At 39.6% G+C, this 27,042-nt stretch overlaps 1 protein-coding gene across 1 annotated transcript in view; it reads left to right on the top strand.

Moving 5' to 3' along the window:
- The window catches only part of thsd7aa (thrombospondin, type I, domain containing 7Aa), a 406,075-nt gene that overhangs the window by 225,932 nt on the left and 153,101 nt on the right, over positions 1 to 27,042 (top strand). Inside the window, exon 6 of the mRNA XM_059972618.1 lies at positions 562 to 765. Within this exon, the coding sequence (XP_059828601.1) occupies positions 562 to 765 (204 nt within the window). The remainder of the gene's footprint in view (positions 1 to 561; positions 766 to 27,042) is intronic.

Here is a 27,042-nt window from a genome sequence, read left to right as displayed (position 1 = left end):
CAGCAGATCAGGCAGTGTCCAGGGAGGGAAATAAGCAGTTGATATTTTGGGCTGAGACTCTTCATCAAGACTGGAACAGAAGGGGTTAAAACCCAGTAGAAAAAGGTGGTTGAAGAGGTTGGAATTCAAGCAGGTGATAGGTGAAGTGGAAGGTAAGTGGGGGAAGGAAATGATTAAAAAGCTGGGAGGTGGTAGGCAGAAGAGGTAAAAGAGGGTTGAAGAAAAATAAATCTATTCAGAGAGGACAGTGGACCATGGAAAAAAGGGAAGGAAGTAAGAAGCCAAAGGAGGGGATTAGGGAGGTGATGAGGGCAGAAGAGAAGGGGTGAGATGAATGCCAGACAATATTCAATTTCATCAGTGAGTTTATATATTACCTATCAAAACTAAGTAAAGCTGGTTCTGCAATTCTTCATTTGGAAGTATCCTCCCTTATGAGATGGTTTTTCCTTGTATACAGATTTTTTAAAGTATTTATACAAGTTATTATAGATTAATTTTTATTACTTATATATGTTTTGTGAATAGAAAAATGAAATGTCAAATTATTTCTTCTGTCAGGATTTAAACTGCGGAAACGACAGATTACCAATGAGCCTACTGGTGGGATTGGAAACTGTCCACACTTAAATGAAGCGATTCTTTGTGACAACCCGTCATGTTATAGCTGGCAGGTTGTGAAAGTGAGCGAATGCTTCCCCAGCAATGACAGTGAATGTGGACAGGGCATCCAAATACCTGAAGTTCAATGCATCAACAGCAACAGTAAGACACTTACAACTTATTTTATGAATGTATGCCTGAGGCTTTCCTTTCGCTTGAATGCCGAAGCAAACATATTTCATCTACCAGGAAGATTAGGTGGTGGGCTGAGTTTCTGATTTATTGCTATCTCTGATGTTACCTGGCATTATCTAAATTCCCTGATTGAAGGCTCCCTTAGCTTCAGTCTCTGTCTTAATAAATGATTTATTTAGATTGATATTTAAGATCTGTAAGAATTGGCACCTGCATGGCAAGACATTTTTTTTCCTCTATGGTGCCTACATTCAATATCTGATTTCATCTTCTGTGTTTGCATCTGGCTTACCCAAGAATGGTTACTGGAAGTTCTGTCATCTGTGACTGTGGCTGGTACATCAAAATGAATCCCATACTGACAGGATCGCTGCTTCTTGTCTGGGAGTTTTAAGTTTGTTGTATGATTTAAGTTGGAGTTGCCCTTCATCATTTTTGAAGAATAGCTGGAAAAAAACTGGCAACTTTAAGCAAAGCAAATGTAGAATTGTTGGTGTGAGAAAATGAAGGATGTTACACAATGTACTGGAGGTTGAGTGAACTTGGCCTTTTCTCCTTAAAGTGACGGAGGATAAGAGGTGACCTGATAGAGGTTTATATGATGAGAGGCATTGATCATGTGGATGGTCAGAGGTTTTTTTTTCCCAGGGCTGAAATAGCTAACACAAGGGGGCATGGTGTTAAGGTGCTTGGAAGTAGGTACAGAGAGGATATCAGGGGTAAGTTTTTCACACCGGGTGTGGTGGGTGTGTGGAATGCACTGCCGGTGGAAGTGGTGGAGGTTGATCAATAGGGTCTTTTAAGAGATCAATAGGTCCATGAAGCTTAGAAAAATAGAGGGCTATGTAGTAGGGTAATTCTAGGCAGTTTCTAGAGTAGGTTAAATGGTTGGCACAGCATTTTGGGCTGAAGGTCCTGTAATGTACTGTAGATTTCTATGATCTAAGTTCATGTCAGTAGTGCCAATGTGGACCACAATCTCTGGTTGCTCACCTTCCCCTTTCAGAATGTCTTGTATTTGTTCAGGAACATCCTTGACTCTGGAACCAGAGAGGGAACACATCATCCTGGAGTCTCACTCATGTCTACAGAAGTGCCTTTCTGTGTCCCTGATTATAGTGCCCCCTATCGCTATCATTTGCCCACTCTTTGACCTCCTCTGTTATATATGTCCTCTGTTATATATGTGTCCTTGATGCACCATCAATAACTCACTCTGAGACGTAAAGCGAGATATCGGCTTTTATTGACTGGAAGAAGGAACAAGCAGTGAGTGACCACCGTACTACATCCTGGAGACTGAGAGGCTGGGCTCAGGCCTTGATTGCATTTATACAGGGGTCTGTGGGAGGAGCCACAGGAGCAGTCAGCAGGGGGCGTGTCCAGACAGGTATATGTAGTTCACCACAGTCCTGGCCGCTACTTTTGCTTTCCTTCAACAGTATTCAAACATTATACCCTTTGGAGAGGGGAATGGCACCTTCTGTAGTACCTGTCTTGCTCTCTTTGTAGTCATCCATTGATCTGGCTGAACCTGCATTGTAACCACCCCCCTGAAACTTCTAGCTAAGACACTTTCTGCCTCCTGTTTGCTCCTCAGAGTCCAATTGCTGCTTCAACCTTCACATTTCAATGCTTGGAAAAAAAACAATAATCTTACATTTGTTTAGGAATGTACAGGCAAATTCAGATTTTATGGGAGAATGTGCACTTATCTCCTGTGCAGCTGAAATCAGAAATATGAAAAACATATTTAAAGAAAATCCAATAGTAAAAGTGAAAGGAGAGTGCCAATCGTGCATCACTCCTTGCTTTTACTGGAAGGTGGCAGTTTTAAGAGAAGAGTATGGGGGTGGGGGGGGGGGGAAGAAGTGCAAGGAACCAGGACTTGGCCTGACAAGGAGGGATTGAATAACTGATACTGGTCCTGGTAGAGTGAGAAAACAAGATAATACACAGATTTGTGAAGTGATTGTTTGAGTTCATATCGAACATTGATTGGAATGTTTTAATGTATTTGCAGGTTAAAAAATAAACATAATCATCTTTCAGAGTATTGGTGCCAAAATATTACGTTAGCTCTTAAAAAATCAATTGGAACTATGAAATATTGATAATGTATGCTCATCTGAAATGGCTGATCTTGACAATGCTAAATTGATTGACTGCGAACAAACAAGTTTCAAGTAAACAAAAAAAAAACAACAGAAATAGTCCAGCAGCTTTTGTAGAGAGGCACACAGTGCAAACCTTTACAGGTAGGTGACCCAGCATTAGAACTTAGCTGGATCCAAAACATGAACGATGGAGTTTAAATTTTAAATCATGTGGAATAAGTTGGATATGATTGTTTTAGTCAGAGCAATGATCCAAATAATTTAAATGCAATTCTATTTATGCTAGTAGCAGGTACGTAATGTATTTAAATTTCAGAAAAAAAATAACCAAGCACTTGTTTTTCTGAAGCTGAAAAACATTCATAAATTTACAATGTATTACTAATTAGCAGGGCTACCTGAAAATATTTTACAAGATTAAGATTTTCTTTGTGAAATTAGATGGTGTAGAAGGATTGCTACTGATAAGTTGTAATTATAGTAAACAAAAGCATTGCAAAAAATAAAGTTTTAGTGAAATTGAGTAAGAAACAAAAGATTGAGTCCTTCACAATTTTGCAGTATTATAAATTCATATAAGCAATAACAGTCAGGCAAAATAGTTTTAATGTAACCATGCAGAAATTTCAATTGAATTGATAACAGTAAGCTCACAGCTGTGTCATTAAAATGAACAATTGTGAAGCGACAACTGCAATTTTTGTGGGCTACATGAAGCTGCTTCACATTGGAATTATTTATAAGAAGTGTCATGTTGATTACTTGCACAGATTTAATATCTAAATAAGCAAATCATACCAAACAGCAGCCTACTAACCAGCTGCTAAAACTAATGAATATCCTACTGGAAAAAAAAAACTGTAGGAAGAAATTGACATGGAAAATCACACAGAGTAGGTAGATAAAATTTTTTATTGTTCTTAATGGCTTTCCCATGGTAAAAGTTAATACGGTTATTTTGTTTTCCATGCAAGTCGTTTTTCATATCCAGCAACAAATCACTCAACTGGAGTTACAGGAAATTTAAAAAATGAGTCCTGAACTTTAACAGTGCGGTGAATAGGGAAAATTTAATACTATTAAGAATTCCTCATTCTTCATATTCGAATATCTTCCATTTCTGTTAGTCCGTGAGCCAGGACCCCAAATTTGGGCCACTGGTACCAACTGGGGAGAATAATTCTTATAGTGATTTTTGGCAAGGTATACACACCTAGTGCTAGAAAATATGTGATAGCTTTGCAACAGTGGTAGCTCTCTGTGCTGAAGCAGAGATCAGTCACCATTGAGGACCAAGAAGTGGAAGTATATGTAGCAGTTGCACGTGTAGGCCCACAGCCTCTCCCAACCAGGGAACACTGTATCCAGAAAGCCAAGGAAGCTGCTCTTCTTGCCTGCAAGGAGAACCTGGTGTGGACACTTGAAAGGCAAACAAATCCAGAGAATCAGCCAATCCCAAGCTGGACTGGTTTTAATATCAGTGCCAGGGACCAAGAACCAATCTCACAAGATATTGTTGGGTAAAACTTCTGACCAGCAACAGGGCAACTCAGGACACATTTTTAGAGTTGGACCAGGAATGGGACCTCTCCCCAGAACTGATGGACAAACTGGAGGCATTTACATGTCTCCTGTATGCCCTAAAAGCATCGAACACAAAGGTCAATGAGCTCAGGTATCACCTTTTCTGTGCAATAAAAGGTGAAATCGAAAGTCATCAACTCCCACCATGCAAGGACTGCTTTGCAAAACATGCACACGGAGCCAGCTACCAGGCTGGTATATGGAGAAGATATTTGGAGAAGGACTCACAAGTGCCAAGCCCTGTTGGCAGAGGATGGAAGATGGAGAGAGAAGAGGAAGCTGAACAGTTGGTGGTGCACTGGATGGAAGGCCAGCCAATACCTGATGCCGTCCTTGATCTACTGACCTGTAGCTGTCTAAAGAATGTTCACTCCCAAGATGTATGTGTGTTGCAAATGGCCTCAGGTGTACTGACATGTGTAGTCTGGCAGACTGTGAGAACCAGGCATCCACCTCAGAGAGTGTGGGAAGTTCAGATGAAAATGTGGAGGACTTGGAAAATTATTATGATTATTAATAGGTTATGAAAGTATGGAAAACGAAGTATGGAAGGTAGTCTTTGATTAAATATATTCATTTTACAACCAAATGGGGCCTAGGTTATGGCCGTGTGGAACCCCACATTTGAATTATTGTACTGTAATTCTATATGCTAAGACAAAAGCTTAAGATTGTTTTGATTTGATACAACAATATGGAAAATGTCATGACATTGATAAAACTCCAGAAATCTCTCCAAGTGAGGTTATTTACCTTGTTTTGGGGGGGGGGGGTGACATTTTCTGCTGTACTGATATTAATATGGAATATATACAAAAAGTGATTACTTATTTGAATTCCTGTCTAAATTCTGTACAAATCCATGTGATTATATATGTCCTAGGGTTTTTATTGACTTTTCCAAAATAAACAACAGACAAATAATTTTTCTAAAAATGAAAAGATTCACTCTACTGAAATTCAGCACTGTACTGCGAGTGCCACCAATGACATAGTTTTCAATGTAGAATTTTATAACAACATTTGATGAAAAGTGCTTGAACTCAGCTATCGTTGTGACAAATTTCAATGTTGAGGGTCACTGATGACAAAATACCACTAGGTTGAATAAATATGTTGTACTTTATATTGGCCACTTTTCAGAAATGCTTATTTTAGGGTATTGTCATAAAATGCATGGCAGCACACATAAAGCTACCACTGGTGCAATGCTGTCACATATTTTCTAATGCTAGAGATGGATAGCTTGCCAAAAATCACTCTGAGCATTATTTCCCTTAGATGGTACCAACCAACCCCACTGGCTCAAAGACCAAGTGTTATTTCCTTCAGCCCCACATCCTTCTGCAAACTTTAGTTACTTGCTTCACGTACATTCTTATTTCTTCAGCTTCTATCAGTGGTGTTGTTGAGTGCAGCCAACACCCTCAACAGCACTTGGCAACAAAGTAGCCATAGATTCCAGATTAACCACAGAATCTCACCGGTGAACTGAACAACCGGATTTAAGTACACAAGATATTCAAGGGCAAAAATAGAAAATGGAAAGCTGCACTCATTCTACACCACTACACATGGTCACGATCTGTTCCAAATTGTGCAATCACCGTATATCCGAAAATAGAGAAACATTGCAAACTGGTGTTCACAGGAAATTAGTTAAATTGTTCTTTTCCTTGGGATGAAAAGATAGCGACTGTCAATCATGAACACAGTTCCTTTATCATTAAGTAGTAAATTGTACAAGGGTGTTTTTTTTTTTGCATTTTATTGACTTTTTTAAGCACCTTGTTTGCTTTTGGAAGTTGAATTACCCACCATGACAATGGGATTCTGCATTCCTTGGAAATGACAATTAAAAGGCTTTAAAGGTATTTATGTCATATTTGGTTACAAATATATAAGTCTATAATGAGAAGAAATCAAATTACATATCAAAATTTCACTGCATTGTGTATGTTATAGAGTATTGATTTGTGGCTGGATTAGGTTGCGTTGAACTTAGTGTGACATATTTCATTCTTCCAGTAATTAAGACGCAACTTTGTGCTTGAGATGTGTACCTCCTGAAGTTGCAGTTGTTGATTTTAAACTTGCTACAAGGGAATGACAAAAGTGACAACTCTTTAAATTCTTAATTAAAAAACCCATGCAGTGCAATCTACATATTATTTGTTGCTTGCAGTCTGATTTCTCTAAATCAATTGGAAAATAAAAATCAATTTTCACTAAAGATTCCATGATAATCCTGCAACTAAGACTTTAGAAAGAGGGCAGCAAACTAAATACATCATTGGTATTTTGCAAGATGATTTGTGGTACAAATTATTAAAAATAATTTTAATAAAATCATTGTCACTGAAGGAGAAATTTAAAAACAGATTTGGATTAATTTGTTTCCACACGTATATCAAAATATCTGCTGAAATACTCCATTTGCATTAACAATCAACACAGCCCAAGGATGTGTTGGGGCAGCCCGCAAGTGTCCCCACACATTCCAGTGCCAACATAGCTCGGCAGGACAACATAGAATGTAATAAAAAGAACACAACAAGCAACAAAACAAGACCCTTACTTCCTTCCAACTCCACACACCTTTAGTGTGATCACTGAGTATGAAATCAGGACTGTAGATATTTAAACCAATGTAATTTATTCAGGCACGTTCATGGCTCTCGAGTTCATAGTTCTAAACGAGTGCAGTACAACTTGTGTGCACTAAAATAGTGTGTTCAAGTGCCATTTACATGTAATCCAAAAGATGATTATAAAGGAAAAAGTTTTATTAAATGGACTTTTAAAAATCTAATAAGCCACAAATATTTTAATAGGAATTTTACTGATTTCAAAATAATTATTCCAACTTAAAATTGTCCTGAAGGAGCCTAAATGGTAAAATTACAGTATTTTACATTAATCAAAATGAACACATCAAAGCCTATGAGATCAGACAATGACCCATCTGTGGTATTGAAAATTTGTACTCCAGAACTACGTATAGCTCCAACAAGCTGTTGGAGAGCAGCTATAACATTGACATGTACTTAATAATGTGGAAAACTGCCAAGATTTGTCCTGCTTTTATAGAAGAAAATCACAAGACAACCTGCCCAGTCAGTAGCTCTCAATGATCAGCAGATTCACAGAAGCTATCAATAAGAGAGTTATTACTCCCAACTCACTCCACTCCAGACTACATGGACCAAGCAGCAGTATTCCAGAGATGAAGTGAAATTGATGGCCCTTGACCTCAAGGCAATATTTGGTTAATTGTGGCATCAAGGTGCCTCTGATAAAACTGAAGTCAGTTAGAACAAAGGGGAATATAATCCAGTGGCTGGAACCATACCTTACACCAAGAAATGTGGTGGTTGTTGAAGATCAACATCTCTTGCTGAAGGACATCACTGCAGGAGTTCCACAGGACATTCTTCATCAATGATCTTCTTGCCATCAAATTGTTAAAAAATGTGGAATCTTGCTGATGTTTGCATGTTATTCAATCCTGTTCAACACATTTCAAAAATGAAGTATCAAGACTAACACAACATTCTGAAATGGACTCATATGAAACTTACATTATTTGTACCATGCATTGACAATTTCCAAAGGTGGAAGCAGTTTAATATATGGGACTAGCAGAGCTTTCAGAACTGAATGTTTCTTCTGGTTTGAGTATAATTCATTATTGTGTCATCTATGTTGTTGATAATTGGCTGTTTTCAATAAAGGTTGTTAACAGATGTTGTAGTATGTGAAGAGAAGTGAGTGCAGTTACTATTACAAGGGAGAATGTGCTCAAAAAACTGAAAGACCTAGAGGTACACAATTCATCTGGACCAGAGGAATTGCACCCTAGGGTTCTGAAAGAGGTAACATTAGAGATTGTGGTGGCATTAGAAATTATCTTTCAAAAATCATTGGACTCTGGCATGGTGCCAGAGGACTGGAAAATTGAAAATGCCACTCCACTCTTGAAGAAAGGAGGAAGGCAGCAGAAAAGAAATTATAGACCAGTTAGCCTGACCTCTGTGGTTGAGAAGATCATAGAGTCAGTTGTTGAAGACAAGGTGTTCGAGTACTTGGTGACACAGGGCAAGATAGTACAAAGTCAGTATGGTTTCCTTAAGGGAAAATCCTGCCTAACGAACCTGTTGGAATTCTTTGAGCATATTACAGGTAGGATAGATCACAAGATCACAAGACAAAGGAGTAGAAGTAGGCCATTTGGCCCATCGAGTCTGCTCTGCCACTCCATCATGAGCTAAACTATTCTCTCGTCTAGTTCCAATTTCCGGCTTTAGATAAAGGGGATGCAGTGAATGCTGTACAATTTTTTTGTGTTATTTATTTAATTAGGTTCTCTTTATATAGTGTTAAGACTTACATGAAGATGTGATCACATTTTAGTTCGCATTTATGTAGGAACAGAGAAAATTATATAGGGTTTACAAACTTTCTAGCACCACTGTATATGCAGTGATGTAAAATGCTCAGTTGAATTGCAATCACACAATTATGCATTTAGGGTGAGTTTTCCCTATGTGTGATAGTTGGTAATGTAGTATTACATGTATTTGTTGGATAAAGTATGTGAAATTTTGCTTTCAGTAACTGGTGTGACCCACTTGTACAGCAATACCTCCAACTAAACTTTTCTGGTAACAGTTGATCAGTCCTGTACATTAGCTTGGAGGAATTTTAAGCCATTCCTCCTTACAAAGCTGATTCAACTCTGGGATGTTGTTGGGCTTCCTGGCATGAACTGCTTGCTTCAGGTCCTTCCACAACATTTCTACAGGACTAAGGTCAGGGCTTTGACTCAGCCACTCCAAAACACAAGTTTTCTTTTTTTAAAAAAACTATTCTGTTGTTGATTTACTGTTGTCTTTTGGATCATTGTCTTGTTGCATTATCCAACTTCTATTAAGCTCTCGGTGATGGACTGCTACCCTGACATTCTCCTGTAAAATGTTTTGATACAATGTTGAATTCATTGTTTCCTCAATGATTGCAAACTGTCCAGGCCCTGAGGCAGCAACACAGCCCCAAACCATGATGCTCCTTTCACCATGCTTCACAGCTAGGATGAGTTTTTGCTATTGGTGTAAAACATAGAAACACAGAAAACCTACAGCACAATACAGGCCCTTTGGCCCACAAAGTTGTTGCTAAACATGTCCCTACCTTAGAAATTACTAGGCTTACCTATAGCCCTCTATTTTTCTTAGCTCCACGTACCTATCCAAAAGTCTCTTAAAAGACCCTACCGTATCCGCCCCACCACTGTTGACAGCAGCACAGTCCACACACTCACCATTCTGCATGTAAAACTTACCCCTGACATCTCCTCTGTACCTACTCCCAAGCACCTAATACCTGTCCTCTTGTGGCAGCCATTTCAGCGCTGGGAAAAACCTTTGACTATCCACATGATTAATGCCTCTCATCATCTTGTACACCTCTATCAGGTCACCTCTCATCCTCTGTCGCTCCAAGGAGAAAAGGCCAAGATCATTCAACCTGTTTTCATAAGACATGCTCCCCAATCCAGGCAACATCCTCAGAAATCTCCTCTGCACCGTTTCTATGGCTTCTGCATCCTTCCTGCATTGAGGCGACCAGAACTGAGCACAGTACTCCAAGTCGGGCTGACCAGGGTCCGATACAGCTGCTACATTACCTCTAGGCTCCTAAATTCAATTCCACAGAAGGCCAATACACTATATGCCTTCTTAACCACAGAGTCAACATGAGCAGTTGCTTTGAGCATCCTATGGACTTGGACTCCAAGATCCCTCCGACCCTCCACACTACCAAGAGTCTTAACATCAATACATTATTCTGCCATCATATTTGACCTACCAAAAAGAACCAGTTCATACTTAGCTGGGTTGAACTCCATCTGCCACTTCTCAGCCCAGTTCTGCATCCTATCAATGTCCCACTGTAACCTCTGACAGCCCTCCACACTATCCACAACACCTCTAACATTTGTGCCATCAACAAACTTACTAATCCATCCCTCCACTTCCTCAATAAGGTCATTTATAAAAATCACGAAGAGTAAGGGTCCCAGAACAGATCCCTGAGGCACTCCACTAGTGACCAACCTCCATGCAGAACATGACCTGTCTACAACCACACTTTGTCGTCTGTGGGTAAGCCAGTTCTGGATCTACAATGCAATGTCCCTTTGGATCCCATGCCTCCTTACTTTCTCTATAAGCCTTGCATGGAATAGCTTATCAAATGCCTTGCTGAAATCCATATACACTACATCTACTGCTCTTCCTTCATCAATGTGTTAAGTCACATCCTCAAAAAATTCAATCAGGCTCGTAAGGTACAACCTGCCCTTGACAAAGCCATGCTGACTACTCCTAATCATATTATACCACTCCAAATGTTCATAAATCCTGCCTCTCAGGATCTTCTCCATCAACTTAGCAATCACTGGAGTAAGACTCACTGGTCTATAATTTCCTGGGCTACCCCTACTCCCTTTCTTGAATAAAGGAACAACATGCGCAATCCTCCAATCCTCCAGAACCTCTCCCATCCCCATTGATGATGCAAAGATCATTGCCAAATGCTCAGCAATCTCCTCCCTCGCCTCCCACTGTAGATTGGGGTACATCTCATCCGGTCCCGGCGACTTATCCAACTTGATGCTTTCCAAAAGCTCCAGCACATCCTCTTTCTTAATATCTACATGCTCAAGCTTTTCAGTCTGCTGCAGGTCATCATGACAATCACCAAGATCCTTTTCCATAGTGAATAAAGTTTTCATTAAGTACCTCTGCTATTTTCTCTGGTTCCACACACACTTTCCAGTTTAAACTCTCCCCAGTAGTCTTAGCAATCCTGCCCACCAGGATATTGGTCCCCCTGGGATTCTAGTGCAACCCGTCCTTTTTGTGCAGGTCACACCTGCCTCAAAAGAGGTCCCAATGATCCAGAAATCTGAATCCCCGCCCCCTGCTCCAATCCCTCAGCCGCTCATTTATCCACCACCTCATTCTATTCCTATTCTCACTGTCGTGTGGCGTAGGCAATAGTCACGAGATTACTACCATTGTGGTCCTGCTTCTCAACTTCCTTCCTGACTCCCTGTGCTCTTTTTTCAGGACCTCTTCCCTTTTCCTACCTATGTCATTGGTATCAATATGTACCACGATCTCTGGCTGTTCTCCCCCCTCTGCAGGATATCTTGGATGTGATCTGAAACATCCCAGAACCTGGCACCTGGGAGGCAAACTACCATCTGAGTTTCTTTCCTTCATCCACAGAATCGCCTGTCTGACCACTAACTATAGAGTCTCCAATCACTACTGCCTTACTCTTCCTTTCCCTACCCTTCTGAGCCACAGGGCCGGACTCTGTGCCAGAGTCTGTCCACATCTGTCCACAGAATATTGTCCCAGAAGCATTGTAGGCATCCAGGTGTTTTTTTTTTTACAAAACTTGAGATGTGCAGCAATGTTTTTTTTTAAGGGCAGTGGTTTCCTCCATGAATACCATTCTTGTTCTGTAATTTTCTTATAGTGGACACATAAATAGAAAATTTAGCAAGTTCTGGAGATTTTTGCAGATCTTTTGCTGTTGCCTTTGGCTTCATTTTCACCTCCTTCAGCATTGCACATTGTGTCTCAAAGTGATCTTTGCAGGATGCACACTCCTAGGGATAGTAGCAACAGTACTGAGTTTCCTCCATTTGTAGATAGTTTCTCTTACTGTGGACTGAACACTCGGGTCTTTAGAAATGATTTTTCTAGCTTCGTGCATCTCTACAATTCTTCTTGTAAGGTCCTCTGAAATTTGTTTGATCCAAGCATTGTTCACATAAAGAGTTCTTTCTTAAGAAGAGCATGCTCTGTCAGTAACCTGACTTTGAGTGTCTTTTTTATAGGGCAGGACACCTCTGCAACCAACACTTCCAATCTCATTTCATTGATTGGAACACCTGACTCCAAACAGCTTTTGTAGAAGGCATTACCCCAGAGAGTCACATACTTTTTTCAATAAATGCATGTAATATTGGATCATTTTTCTCAGTAAATAAATGAGCAAATATAATGTTTTAAGTGCTAAATATTTAATTGGGTTCTCTTAATCTAGTTTTAGGACTGACATGAAGATCTGATCACATTTTATGTTCATATTTATGCAAAAATAAAGAAAACTCTCCAGGGCTCACAAACTTTCTAGCACCACTGTATTTCAAACCCTTGACTTCAATGACAAGACATTTTAGGAGATTTTTAAACATGTTACTTACCCACCATCACGCATTTTACTCTCACACAATGTCAATATCATTCTTATTGTTCCTAAATTAAAGGATTTATTGAATTTTCCACAGATAGAAAGCAAATTGATTCAATGTTATCACACGGATAGCAATGACTGATATCACACTATCCAGTTTTTTAAAAAAAAGTTCAGGCACAGGAACATATTGATCATCAGAACATATTGGGAATTTGAGCATGATACTGCGCACATTTTTCAAACCAGTTATTTTAAAGTATGGAAGGTTGTAGGGAATACAGTTCCGAATTTCTAACGTGCATATTTGGAGATTGAGTTGTCAGGCTGGCACTGTAAACTCTTCAGGTTATCTCAGGTTAGATGAGTCAGTGGGAGAATTAATTTTTAAAAAGTGATCTTTTGCCATTCTGGAATCCTTGCAGTCCATGGCAATTTTGAGAAGTCATACTTGTGGGCCTCATTCATTATACCATCAAACTGTCTGAAATTCCAAGATGATCAGTTAAAATCAAATTTGGTTGACAATGCTTTTATGAGACATATTGTGAAACGTCAGCATCAGATTAATTTCCTCACCAGCTGAGAGTTTTGCTTCAGCTAAGTTAGCACCTCATCAATGTATAAAAATGCTTTAAGAAGGAACATTTATTTGAGTTAATTGCACTGAGCCAACATTCTTGCATCATGTTATTCCATTTTTTTCACAGAATAAAGAAATGTGGGGAAAGTTGTTGTTAAGCCAACACACAAAGTTGAGCATGATGAGACTGATGTCCTGAGTTGTGTGTATTTCAGTGTTGTGGGGAAGGTGGATGAACTTGCAGCATGGATAAGCATGTGGAATTGTGACATTGCAGCCATTAACAAAATTTGGTTGGAGGAGGGGCAGGACTGGCAGCCCAATGTTCCAGCGTCCCATTACTTTAGATTTGATAGATTTGAAGGTAATAAATGGGAATGGTGATATTTCTAGTCAGGGAAAATATCACAGCAGTGCTCAGACAGGACAATCTAGAGAGCTCATTTGGAGAGAGATCACAAATTGTCGCAAGAAACATAAGGTTGTGACAATAGTTGATTTTAACTTTCCACATATTGATTGGGTCTCCCGTTCTGCAGAAGTGTTGAATGGGATAGTCTCAGAATAAAAGACAAGGATAACAGGCAACTAAGTCAGGAGGGCTAAAAGACTGCATGAAGTTGCTCTCACAGATAAGGTGAGGGAGAATCCCAAGGGCTTCTGCAGATATATTAAGAGCAAAAGGATAGCAAGGGACAAAACTGGTCCTCTGGAAGATCAAAATGATCACCTTTGCATAGAGCCAAAGGAGATAGAGAAGATCTTAAATGGATTTATTTTGCGTCCTTATTTACTCGGAAGATAGACGTGTCTATAGAAGTGAGGCAAAGCAGCAATGAAGTCGTGGACTGCATACAAATTATGGAGGAGGAGGTGCTTGCTGTCTTGAGTAAAATTAGGGTCAATAATGAATAAATTCTTTTTGGTCTTCTAGTCAAGTGCAGTACCTATATTAACCAACGTTTTGATAACAAACACGGCCATCTTCATCAGAGATGATTGGTTAGTCTTCATCCAATCAGGTTTCCATTGTCCCACCTTGTGCATAATCGGACCCTTAAATAGGTCAACGGAAAAAGCTGGAAGCCTAACATCAAGGAGGAACCCATTACTATTGCCTATCTTCCCTATATTTCCATAGTTTCTGGAAGGATTACCAGGATCCTGAAGAAATAACAGTTTAATACCATTCACAAACCTGTAAGGAAACTCACATCACAGCTTATGTGGGTCAAAGAAGAGCTGGGATGCAGGATGGCTGGCATTTACAGGATACCGTGTGAATGTGGAGCAGCATATAGCAGGCAGATGAGGTGTACAGTGGAAACCCACATCAAAGAGCACAGGAGGTGTATCCATTTGGGATACCCAGAGAAATTTGCAATGGCTATAGGATTGACTTCACTGGCACAAAACTACTGTACCATGCCAATGGCTTTTGGCACCATCTGGTGAAGGAAGCCATTAAAATAAATTTAGATGAGAAGAACTTTATCAAGGATGAAAGTCTTGCTCTATGTAAGAACTGGAACTTAATTGTAAACAAGGTGGGAAAGCGGAGACCTGATTGGATGAGGACCAACCAATCAAGAGGGACAGACAATAGGGTTATATATACCACAGGACTGGGCATCCCCAGGCATCATCCCTGATGAAGATTATACTGTTTGTCATTGAAATGTTTGTTAAAATCAACATCTGTACTTGGCTGGAACGTCAAGAAGAGTTTATTCGTCATATCCTCTGGAAAAGCACAAGATCCTGCGATGGATAAATCTCCAGGGTCTGATAAGTTATTCCCTTGGATTCTGTGGAAGGCTAGAACAGTTACTGAAGAGGTCCTAGCAGAGATATTTAAAACATTCTTAGCCACAGGTGAGGTGTCAGGGAATTGAACAGTAGCTAATGGTGTTTTGTTGTTTAAGAAAGGCACAAAGAACATATCAGGAAATTACGGCCAGTGAGCCTGATATCAGCAGTGGGTAAATTATTGGAAGGTGTTCTATGGGAATGGATATATTAGTACTTGGATACACAGGAACTAGTCAACATGGCTTTATGTGTGTTAGGTTGTGACTAACCAATTTTATTTTTGTGTAGACAAAGGCTAAATTGGATCTTATGCAATATCCACATATGTACGTTTCAGGCTGTCATAACATTTACAAAACAAGAAGGTATTTGTGCCTGCATTTGATCTTCTGCTATTTTCATCTGCTCCATTATCATTTCCCTACCTGTCTCTCTTTTCAATCATATCAAATTCACTTACAAATTTTTATAACAATGAGAGCAAACATTTTGTGCATTAACCTTTGACTAATATCTTAAGCAATAGGAAAGTAGGTGCCACACCAAAAAAAGCAATGATTTTGAAGAGTCGCCAAAAAGTAGATTTTAGCAAAGATTCTTCAAAATCAAATTAGTTAAAGGAGGATTTCAGAAAATTGCAACTATTTGGCTGATGGTAAAACTGGAGTTGAGGCTAGCATAGGTCAGCCATGATTATTTAAATGATGGGTCATGCTTGAGGGGCCAGTTAGTATACTCCTGTTCTTGTGTTCTTGTACATAATGCCATGGTTTAATAAACTGTAGCTAAGGCAGAATGCATATCAGAAATATACAAACATCGGCAAGAATAATTGAAATAGGGAAAAAATAGATTCAGGAAAATATCCAAATTTCTTGTAAGGTAATGCAAGTAACATATACAGCAACTATTAGTATGGACCGAGAAACCAGCCTAAAAGGAGAAGAGGAACAGAAGAAGTTCATATGTTTAAGCATTGTGGGAAAAAAAATTGCATTATGTGAAATTTAATAGGAAATGGGCTAAAAAAAACAAATGTTTACTACTTTGGAGGAAGAAGACCCAGAAAGGGAATTGAAGAGGAGAAAATGCAGAGCTTTGGATGAAAGGAAAACAAGAGGAGGCTTGGTATTGGGCAGAAAAACTACTGACATAGCTCAATTCATTTAATGCGAAGTTTTGCCTATCAGTAATATATTATCTTGATAACAGATGTAAAGCCAAGTGAACCTGATAGTTTTATCCATCAATAATGAACAGAAAAGCTTGTGTTTCCTTGTGACATCTATGTTAGAATTTCTATTATGTACTAGAGTTATGATCATACATTTATGACACCGTATTTTAAGGGTCACTTGCAGTAGCCATTTGTGCCAAAACATAGGAAATCTTAAAACAAGTTACCAAGTTCCTGATGTCTGCTCTGGTCAAGTTATGGTGTACACTAGATAAATTGTTTTGTAAAAAGACTTTTGTACCATAAGCTGAAACATTATTAAGGTTAGATGTCTGTCCACTTATCTACTATAGTCCAGTGGGCCTATTTGTTTTACAATATTCATCTACACTGAGGTCATAAATCGTGTTCAGAGGGGATTTCAAAGCTAGAAAGTCATACTGTACTTCATCAATCTATTGCATATCTTTGCAGAATTAATTGGGTCAATAGCTGTAGTCATAAAGTAAATTGATTTTGCTTAGACTTTAAGAAGTTTCATATGCAGAACTTTGCAGAAACTACTTAAAATAACTGATTAGATTGGACATCAGTTTGGAAAAAATAGGTAGAGAAAAATAATGAAAAGATATTGTTTTGCCGTTCGGTATATACAAGTGATTTATCAGGGATTTTGGCTTTTTTTCATTGTTTGCTCAGTAACAAGAATAACATATCATGTGTGGAAGAGACAATGGCAGGTCCAAATTAATAGTCTTCAAGTTGCATTCAGATTCTAATGTGGATTAATACTATGAGCAGATTCATTTGGAAAAAAAATATTGAAATAGTGCTTGATCCAGGTCTTTTGAAGTAATATAATAATACAGTAATAAATTAATTAAATGCTATTCAAGATAAACTGAAATATTTCCCTCCACTGACATGGAAAGGGTCTTTTTCAACCAGTGATTCCATAGAGAACTGTTGGAATACAAGTGCATAGTTCAGCTTAGTCCTGCTTTCCTCACCTATATGTGCAAGTCAGATATCAGCACATCAGGGCTCCAGTTGGGCCACAAACCTCATCTCTTACCAAGCTAAGAGGTGCTTTGGCAAAAATAACGTTTTTTAAAATTGTTTATTCTTATGTGTTTCATTAATGTCTGCTAATTAAGTTTAAAAAAAAATAATATTTTTTATTCATATATTTTTCGGCAGTTTTAAAATGACTAGACCATTAGCTATATTCAAAGATGATCCAAGTACCTTTGACAGCACAAAGCTAGCAAAGGGAAAAGAGGATCATCTGAGGGGGAGGGTTTGGATTGTGACATCTGGTAATGTATGCAGATCTGTTGTCACCAGTGGCTTGTGACAGCCTCAGAAGAGCAGTCAGCTCTCCAGGGCCACAAAAAGTGAGTGGAGCTGTGGGAGTAGTAACGGCAGGTAGCAAGGCAAAATGACCATGAATTAGCCCGTAGGATACTGGATATGTGGACAAGATTCCCACCAGTAAAATTACAGTCGTTGATTTTTTTTTAGTTTAAAAACAGAAATTTTGTGGATCAATTTTCTTGCCTCATACTGATCTAAGTCCTAGAAATCTCCTAGTATGGTTTGACTTCTTTCTTCTATATTCTGCAATTCACCTCAATGCAAAAAAAAAAATCATCTGCTAGATTTGAAAATTGATCTACTAAAATTCGTCTAAATAGATCTTTAGAAATACAGTAACTGAAATACTGTATATAAATATTAATCTACATATATTGAGAGGGGCAGTTGTTTGTCTAAATTATAGTATTGCACACCAATTACTGATCAGCTAAAGATATTCAATCCAACTTCAAATGAACTGCATCAACTTTTGATCCCTTTCCATTTCAATTAGAGAAGTAAGTACAAATATTTAATAACTACATGCTTATTTATAATTATGTCAACATTAATGTTTATTTAATTCATTGCCTAGGGACAAAATAATGCTAAGATATTCTAAAATAAAAAGAATCAAAGTTGATAATAAAATACATAAAACTGACATTGAAGTGCACATTTGAGATTAAGATTCACTGTGGTATCTCACAGCACACATTTTTTATCCATTTGCAGAGACTGATGCTCATTGGTGATAAAGTTCTGAGATTAAAAAATGATCTCCGTTATGTACTAGCTACATTCCGCAATAATATTTCAACTATGTTTGTGATGTAACATCCAGGTTTAATCCGAAGATTTTATTGCTGCATCGCCAAGCAGAAATGTCATGAAATGTCTCTATTATGCAATATAATAAGTGTCTCCTTAAAAAAAATCAACAAGCCATTATAAATATCAAGATTGCTTTAGTGCTAAATTAATTTCCTGACAGACAGTAAAATAGGTATATGTTCAATCTCCATGTGCTCTATGTTGAAATAAAGCACCAGCAAGAACAACAAATTCTTCATCCATCTAAAACAAGCAGAGTTAGGTTAGCATTTATCACACTATCCAACATAACCACATACTAATTTGGGCTTTCTCTTAAATAATTTTTGGAAAAAAGCTTGATTCTCTTCCATGTACCCATGAACAACTTTCATTTTCTACCCATTACTGAATGTGTTTTCTATCTCTTCTTTCAATATTCTTATGCTATTGGTAAGTACATCCCAGAAAAAAGCAAATTGCTTAACTAGCCAGTACAAATCTTCTGAAACCCACAGGCTGTTAGGTAATACAGAGGAGGTATGTCCAAACGTAGACCAGCTGAGACAATTTAGCGGTGAGCAATAACTTTAATAATAAACAGCAAATAGCAGTCCGTGAGGGACCACAAAACAAGACAGAAATGATACTAATCACAACAAGGCAACTGAAGGCATAGAACAACTGGTTGACGCTGGCTAGTTCAAATGGGTGAACAAGCACTGTGGATTACTTAGAATCAAGTGACAGGTGACTCCTATTAACTAGATGGAGATTGGGAGGAGCCTGCATCTGCAAGCCAATCAGGACCCCGCCTGCTCCCCTCTCACTGCTGACCCCAACAGCCCAGGATGATCTGGATGGGTCCAGTGGAACTCCTTGACGAGCGATGGATCCAAGATATAACCGGAATAGATCTCTCCTCTAGGCTGTACCCTTCCCAGTTGACCAGGAACTGAACACCTCATCCACAATTACACAAATCCATCAAATGGTGAATGTTGTACACTGGACCGCCTTCCACCATCCTGGGTTCTGGAGGTGCAGGCTCAGGTGGGTTTAGTGGTCCATGTATGACAGGCTTGAGGCAGGACACATGGAAGATAGATGTGATCCTGAGGTATGTGGAGGTGGGGATGGTAAATGACTGGATTGATGCGAAAGGTAATCTTAAAAGAAACAATGAATCAGGCCGAGAGCTTGCAGGAATAAGTGCACTGGCACAGGTCTGAGGTGGACAGACCTGGGCTGGGTGCTACCAGTGGTTGGGCTGGCACCAGTAGGCACGGTTTGCAACTCGGATGGCCCTCATGCCCTCTTCTGAACATTAATGGCAGTGGCGAACCAGAGTCCTGGCATACAGGACCTCAGCTGCTGGTTCCTCTGTGAGGAACAACAGGGGTTAGTAGCCATGAGGCATTTCAAAGGGTGATAGAGGAGGTGTGTAGATTGTGGGACATTTTGGTCCAGAGCAGATACTTCTTCCATGAGGAAGGGTTAGAGGCTACAAGGCATCGCAGAAACTTCTCCACTTGCTGATTGGTTCTTCCAGACAGGCCATTGGTCTGCAGTTGATAGTCAGAGGACAAACACACTGAGGTGTGGAGGAGGAAGGAGAAGGGTCACCATTGGTCCTGGTCTGACAAAATGTCCTATTAGTGGAGAACCAGGTTCACTGTCTCAATGGCTGATGGGAGGGCAATGAAATGGGCTACCTTGGAGAACCAGTCTTATGATCAGCATGGCCCAATCTGAAGGTGGCAAACCTGTAATGAAATCCATGGTGATGTGGGACCTCGAGTGTTGAGAGACTAGTAGAGGGCACAAGAGGCCAGAAAGACAGTGGTTGGAGGAATTGGGCTGGGTTCCTTGAGAGCTGGCAGGGATGAACTGATGTACATCTGGGATCATGGTGGGTTATTAGAACCTGCCTAGCAGAAAATCAGAGTCTGTCACGCGCCTAGAGAGGGGTGAGGCTTTGCTCCAGTGGAGTGCCTCAGAGTTCATGGTTGCCATTAAGTTCACGGGTTTGTTAGATGTGTCGGCCGGAGCAAGATCATGCTGTGGGGTCTAGCCAATCTGGTTCTCAAGGGCGAGGATCTGGGAGGATGGAATGATGTTGAGGGTCAATCTGTGTTTCAGCTGCATCGAACTGTCATGACAGGGCAATGCCTTAGTGTTTGGAGTTAGGACAAGAGGAAATGAGGAAGTTGAATTGCTCGAAGACACAGCTGTTAATCAGATGACCAGGCGAAGTGCGAGTTGTGAGTGCAGAGCCAAGGGCAGTCCAAGTTAAGAGGACTGTTGAGTGAGTCGATTCGGAGTCAATGGGCTCGAAATAGTTCCAGTGCTCATGAGCTCATTATGGCCATTTGTGGATGTCTCCGTTCTGGGATGGTCTGACCATTCTGGAACCAAGATGTCCATCAATGAGCATGACGCGAAGGGGTGAGAGAAAGGCTTGTTAGGGAGTCCAAGCTGCCCACGCCAAGTCCAATTCAGAAAGCTGCCTGCTGTGCTGGAATGCACCAGCACATCTTGTGCACATAGAGCCCTAGGATTGGGAAGGATGATAGAGCGAGTGAGTCGGGCTATGGTGCTGGAATGAGAAGACGGGGGAAGTTTACCAGATAGAAGGCTCCTCATCTCAACCTGATGATACCATTTTCCAGGACACAGGGGATTTGATACATTGGTAGTCAGTTTCTCCACTGTAAGTGCACAAGATGTTTTTCCATTGACACTTCAGCTCTTGCCAGCTGAGTTAAGGGAGTTCTCCCTAACTGCATGGATTCCTGAGGTATTTATGACGATGTCTCTGCAGTACGAAATAGTTCTGGGAACAGAACTAGGGTTCTGGTAATGGCCTGGAGGACCTTTCTTAAGATGCTTGTCAATACTAAAGGCCAGAGAGCTAGAGTGATGAGGCTTTTGATGTCAGTGGCCATCTCCCAGGTAGACAACTTGTCTTTCAAGTGTTCTGAGAGACCATGAGAATAACGGGCCAGTAGTGCTTTCACATTCCAGTTACACTCTGCTACAAGGGTCTTGAATTCCACAGTGTAATCTAGCACTAAGTGTGGACCTTGATGCAGGCGAAATATGTGTTTGGCTGCCTCTTTTCCACTGCCCAGATGTTCGAAAACCCAGCATCTCAGTGATGAACTCTTTGTTTTTGTTGCAAACGATGGTCTTGTTCTCCCAGTTATTGGCCACCAAAGGTTAGAGCTCTCCCAGGCCAAAGAGAGTTGAGGAAGGCAATCTTGGCTCAGTCTGTAGAATACAGAGATAGCTGGGAGGAGCCTGCCTGTGTAGGTCTGACATATGCAGTATTCTTAAGAAGTTTTACCTGTTTGATATTTTAGTTAACACTGAAAAAAGCGGGTCTTTACAATTGCAATTTAATCTTTATTAAAACTGGAATTTTGAAGTTCAGCTTATAATTACCACTATCATCAAAGTTCAAAGTACATTTTAGCTTAAAAAAGCCTTAAATGGAAACATTTTAAAATTCAAAATGAATTATTAACAGTTTCTTAAGTGCATGGCCTGGAATTTGCATTTCACACAAAATTCTCTAGATTGCATCTAATTTTGCAACATTTTATCATCGGAAATATAGAGATCTGATGTATCTCTGGAGGGAGATGTGAAGCCTGCAGTCAGGGAACTTTATACTCCATAATCACAAACCTTGATGGAGGACCCTGAGCCTCTTTTCCTTGTAGTTGGGACTTTACCCAGACCAACTTCAAGAGTATGTGACCAAAACATTGCCAGTAGATCACCTGCCCCACAAGGGTGACAAACAGCTTTTGCCATTGCTACATATCCATCAAAGATGCTGACTGAGCTAACTCCTGCCCGATCTTTGGTAAATCATATCACCAGGCTCTCCTTGCATATCAACAGAAGCTGAAACATGAGCATCCAGTACGAACAGAGCTAATCTGAAGAAGCAGATGAACCTCCACGTGAATGCTCTGTGTTTGTAGATTGGTCACTGTTCACTGCCAGTCTAGAACAGTGTGTCAGCATGATCAGTGATCTTATCAGCAAATGTGTAGACAAAGAGGTCATGCTCTGAGTTCCCAAGCCGGAAACAATAAATGAAGCAGGAGGTCCTCTCTCTACTAAAGTCCAAATCTGCAGTGACCCTGACCTGTATAAAATAATTGATATACAACCTTTGTAAAGCAATGAGCAATACGAAGATACAACTTAAGTGCAAAATCAAATCGAAGAGCAGCTGTCAGTCGTGGTAGGGTTTACATTCTGTAACAGTCTGTGAAACAAAGTCAGGCAGCATCACTGACAACAGCTCATCCCTTAACCCATTTTAAGCATGTTTTGAACAGAAAGGAATTCCACCACCCACCCCAATAGCTTCCATTGAATCTGAATGTAAAGTCATTACTGCTGACATAAATCTTCTAAAGCAGTGTACCTCTGGAAACCATACAGCCCAGATGGTAGCCCTTGTTGTGTACGTTCCTTCTGTGCAGATCACTTGGCTGGCCATTTGCAGATATTTTTACCATCTCCCTGCTTCAACCTGAGGTTCCCACCTGCTTTAAGAATGCTATCATTCTAATAACTAGAAAAAAAGGTAATGTTCATTAATGACTACTGCCTGCTGAGTCAGGCATCCACCATCATGAGAGGCTGGTGCTGGTACGCATTATCTCCAGGCTCCCAACCTACTGCAAAAACAGGTTTATGGTGGACACCATCCTCCTGGACCTATACTCATCTCTGGAGCATCTGGACAATAAAGACACCTATTGTATGTTAGGTATCTAGGTTAGGTACTACCATTCAGGGTGCCAAACAGATGAGGTGACTGTCCAGGTGAGGTAAAACTTCAACTGTGAGTCTGTTAGGGTCATCTACTGTTTCCAGTGCATTCCATCTGGTTAGATTCCAAACAGATGGCATGAACATTGATTCCTCAAACTTCCAGTAGTTGTTCCCCCCCCACCCTTCTTCACCATTCCCCATTCCTGTTTCCCATTCTCACCTTATCTCCTTAACTGCCCATCACCTCCCTCTGGTGCGCCTCCCCCTCCTCTTTCTTCCATGGTCTCTACCCCCTCCTATCAGATCCCCCCCCCCTCTCCAGCCTTTTATCTCAGTCACCAATCAACTTCCCATCACTTTATTTCACCTATCACCTTGTTCTTCTTCCTCCCAACTCCCCCACCTTCTTACTCAGACCTCATCCTTTTATTGCAGTCACGATGAAGGGTCTTGGCCCAAAATATAGGCTGTTTACTCTCTTCGATAGATGCTACCTGACCTGCTGAGTTCCTCCAGCATTTGTGTGTGTTGCACCTATGTTAGACAATTGTTTACTGACTACACTTCTGCCTTCAATACAATAATTCCAAACAAACTTATCTCCCAACTCTAGACCTGGGATTTGACACCTCTCTTTGCAGCTGTGTCCTTGACTTCCTGACCAACAGATTACCATCAGTGAGGATAGGTAGCAACAATTCAGCCATAATCATGCTGAACACAGGTGCCTCTCGAGGTTGCATCCTCAGCTCCCTGATCTACACTCATGAATGAGTGTCCAGATTCTACTGTAACTCCACCTACAGTTTCTGGATGACAACACCCTGGTGGGCCATATCTCCAAAACAAATGGAAGCTCATCACTCCTTTTCTCTCAGAAGGCTAAAGAAACTTGACTTTCACCAGTTATTATATAAAGTATCACAGCTTGGTGTGGCAACTTTTCTGCCCATGACTCGAAAAAAACTGTGGAGATTGAGGGACAGAGCTCAGCATACCTCAGAAAGCACCAACCCCTCCATGGACTCTTGTCTACTCTTCCCACTGACTCTGTAAAGCAGCTAACATAATCAGAGACCCCAGCTGCCCAGGACATTCTCTCCCCTCTTCTGTCAAGCAGGAGATACAAAAAACCTGAAGGAGCATATCATCAAGCCCATGGATGTTTTTTTTATCCCCAAGTTACAATAAGATGGATTCATCAACTCACAAAATTCCTTGTACCTTAATGTCTGCCTGCACTGTTTTTTCTACAACTGCAATCTATTAATGTTTTCCCTTCCATGGCCTCAATGCACTGTTGTAATGAAATGGTTTGTATGGATGCTATGCAAAACTTTTCTTCACAGTACCTTGGTACATGTGACAATAATAACCAATTTTCTTATCAACCATCAAGCCACTCACTTGTAATTAACTATTACCATTGTTTCTATATATCAACCCATTTGAAAAGAACTTTTATTTATTATATAGAAAAAAAGTTATTTAGTTTTTCACAGTATATGCAAACAAGTAAAAATATGTATGCAAATTCAAATGCAAATTAATCTAATGCTGTTTCTCAGCATATTATCATTTTAGACTAAAATAAAGATATTTGATAAATAGGACACTAGATTACTATTAATATGATTTACTTTGCTAGAGTTGTGTTTTGGTTCTAATACCTCAGATTAATAGCATACCAGCTGTCAACATGACAAAACAAATTTGCTATAACTAGATTCAGATAATATTCTATTGTGCAATAGCAGCATTTTTTTCTTGAGTGAAACACATAGTTTAAATGCTGTTTTTGAGCAGAAGGATCTTTATTTGTTGGCCAAGTGCTTAAGATTTAATCTGTCATTATTTAAAAATCAAGTTGTCTTGAGATTAGGTGACTTGCCTATGGTACAAAAGCTCACATGATGTCCTTCTCAACCATATAATATCTCAAAACAAATTACAGCCAATTAAGAACTTCTGAAATGTGATTAGTGTTGTAATGTAAGAACACAGCAGTTTTCATGCATTATCCCATTTGCTGTGACAAGATAATTGGTCTATCTGATTGATTTGGTTATGAGATAAATATTGGCTTGGGTCCATAGAGAACAGACAGAAGTATCCCATCTGAAATTCAGTAGCACCTAACATTCTCACAATACTATGATGAATCATTAGTCCAGATTATGTGTTCAATTTTCTTAAGTGGGATTTGAACCCTTAGCCTTACATCTCAGAGTCATGGAGGCTATCAACTGAATCCTCAACATCTAATTAAGTTATATTAAAATAATTAATTTGTTTTATCATGAAGTTCTTGAAGCACCTGAAATAGTATTTGTTCAAAATTACCTGTTGAATATCATTACCTTTGTGTGGCCGATTATGCACTTGTTGTGTTCATTGAAATTGTTATTTCAGTGCCTTTTTTAAATTGCACATGTTAACTCTAATTGGTATCCCTGGAGCATGTTGATTGCATTGTCTGAAGCTGAGCTATGGGTGAGGTAGACTTTTGGAAGACAATGTTAATATTTTCTATAAATATTTGGAAAACTAGGAGAATGCATTTATCATCGATGTTTTATGGAAATTTTAACTCAGAACATTTTCCTCTCCTTAGAACTCTGTTGGTCTTTCATCTGTCAAAAAATAGTTATATATTTCTTTTTTGGCATCACTGTCCTTGTGGACTTTGTCGAAAGCAGGAGGTTAGATTGTTATAAAGTAGTACATTATTTGAGCAGGAGTTCTTTTACTTATGCATCAAGTGTCCTTGCAGTAAATAACTAACACTAGGTTTCAATTAGATCCCCACACATTCTTAAAAATTCCAGTGAGTGCAAGCCCAAAACTTCCAAATGATCCTAATATGTTAACCCCTTAATTCCCTGAATGATCGTCTTGACCCTCCTCTGGACTCTCTCCAATGACAACATATCTTTTCTGAGAGATGAGACTCAAAACTGTCGATAATACTTCAAGTGCAGCCTGACTAATGTATTATAAAGCTTCAGCATTATCTCCTTGTTTTTATATACTATTCTCCTTGAAATAAATGCTAACATTGCATTTGCTTTCTTTACCACAGACTCAACCTGTGAATTAGCCTTCTGGGAGTCTTGCACAAGGACTCCTAAGTCCCTCTGCACCTTTGATGTTTGAATTTTCTCCCCATTTAGATAATAGACTGCTGTATTGTTCATTTTACCAAAATGCATTATCATACATCTCTCAACGTTGCATTCCACCTGCCAGTTTTGTTGCCCATTCTTCCAATTTGTCTAAGTCCTGCTGCAATCACATTGCTTGCTCATCACTACCTACCCCTCCATCTATCTTCACATCATCTGCAAATTTTGCTACAAAGCCATCAGTTCCACTATCTAAATCAATGACAAAAAATTTGAAAGTAGCGCTCCCAGTACTGACCACTGGAACACCACTAGCCACTGGCAGCCAACCAGAAAAGGCCCCCTTTATTCTCACTTGCTGCCTCCTGTCTGTCACACATTCCTCTATCCATGCCAGTGTATTTCCTGTAACATCATAGGATTTTATCTTGTTAATCAGTGTTATGTGAGGCACCTTATTAAATGCCTACTGAAAATCAAAGTAAATGACATCCACTGCCTCTCCTTTGTCCACCCTGCTTGTTACTTCCTTGGAAAACTCTAGCAGATTTGTCAAGTAAAATTTCCCTTCATAGAAACCATGCTAACTTTGACTTATTT

This window comes from Hypanus sabinus, chromosome 6 (genome assembly GCF_030144855.1).
Source record: "Hypanus sabinus isolate sHypSab1 chromosome 6, sHypSab1.hap1, whole genome shotgun sequence".
Lineage (NCBI taxonomy): Eukaryota > Metazoa > Chordata > Chondrichthyes > Myliobatiformes > Dasyatidae > Hypanus > Hypanus sabinus.
Note: the sequence above shows the minus strand (reverse complement) of the source record. Positions and strands in the feature narration are given on the sequence as shown.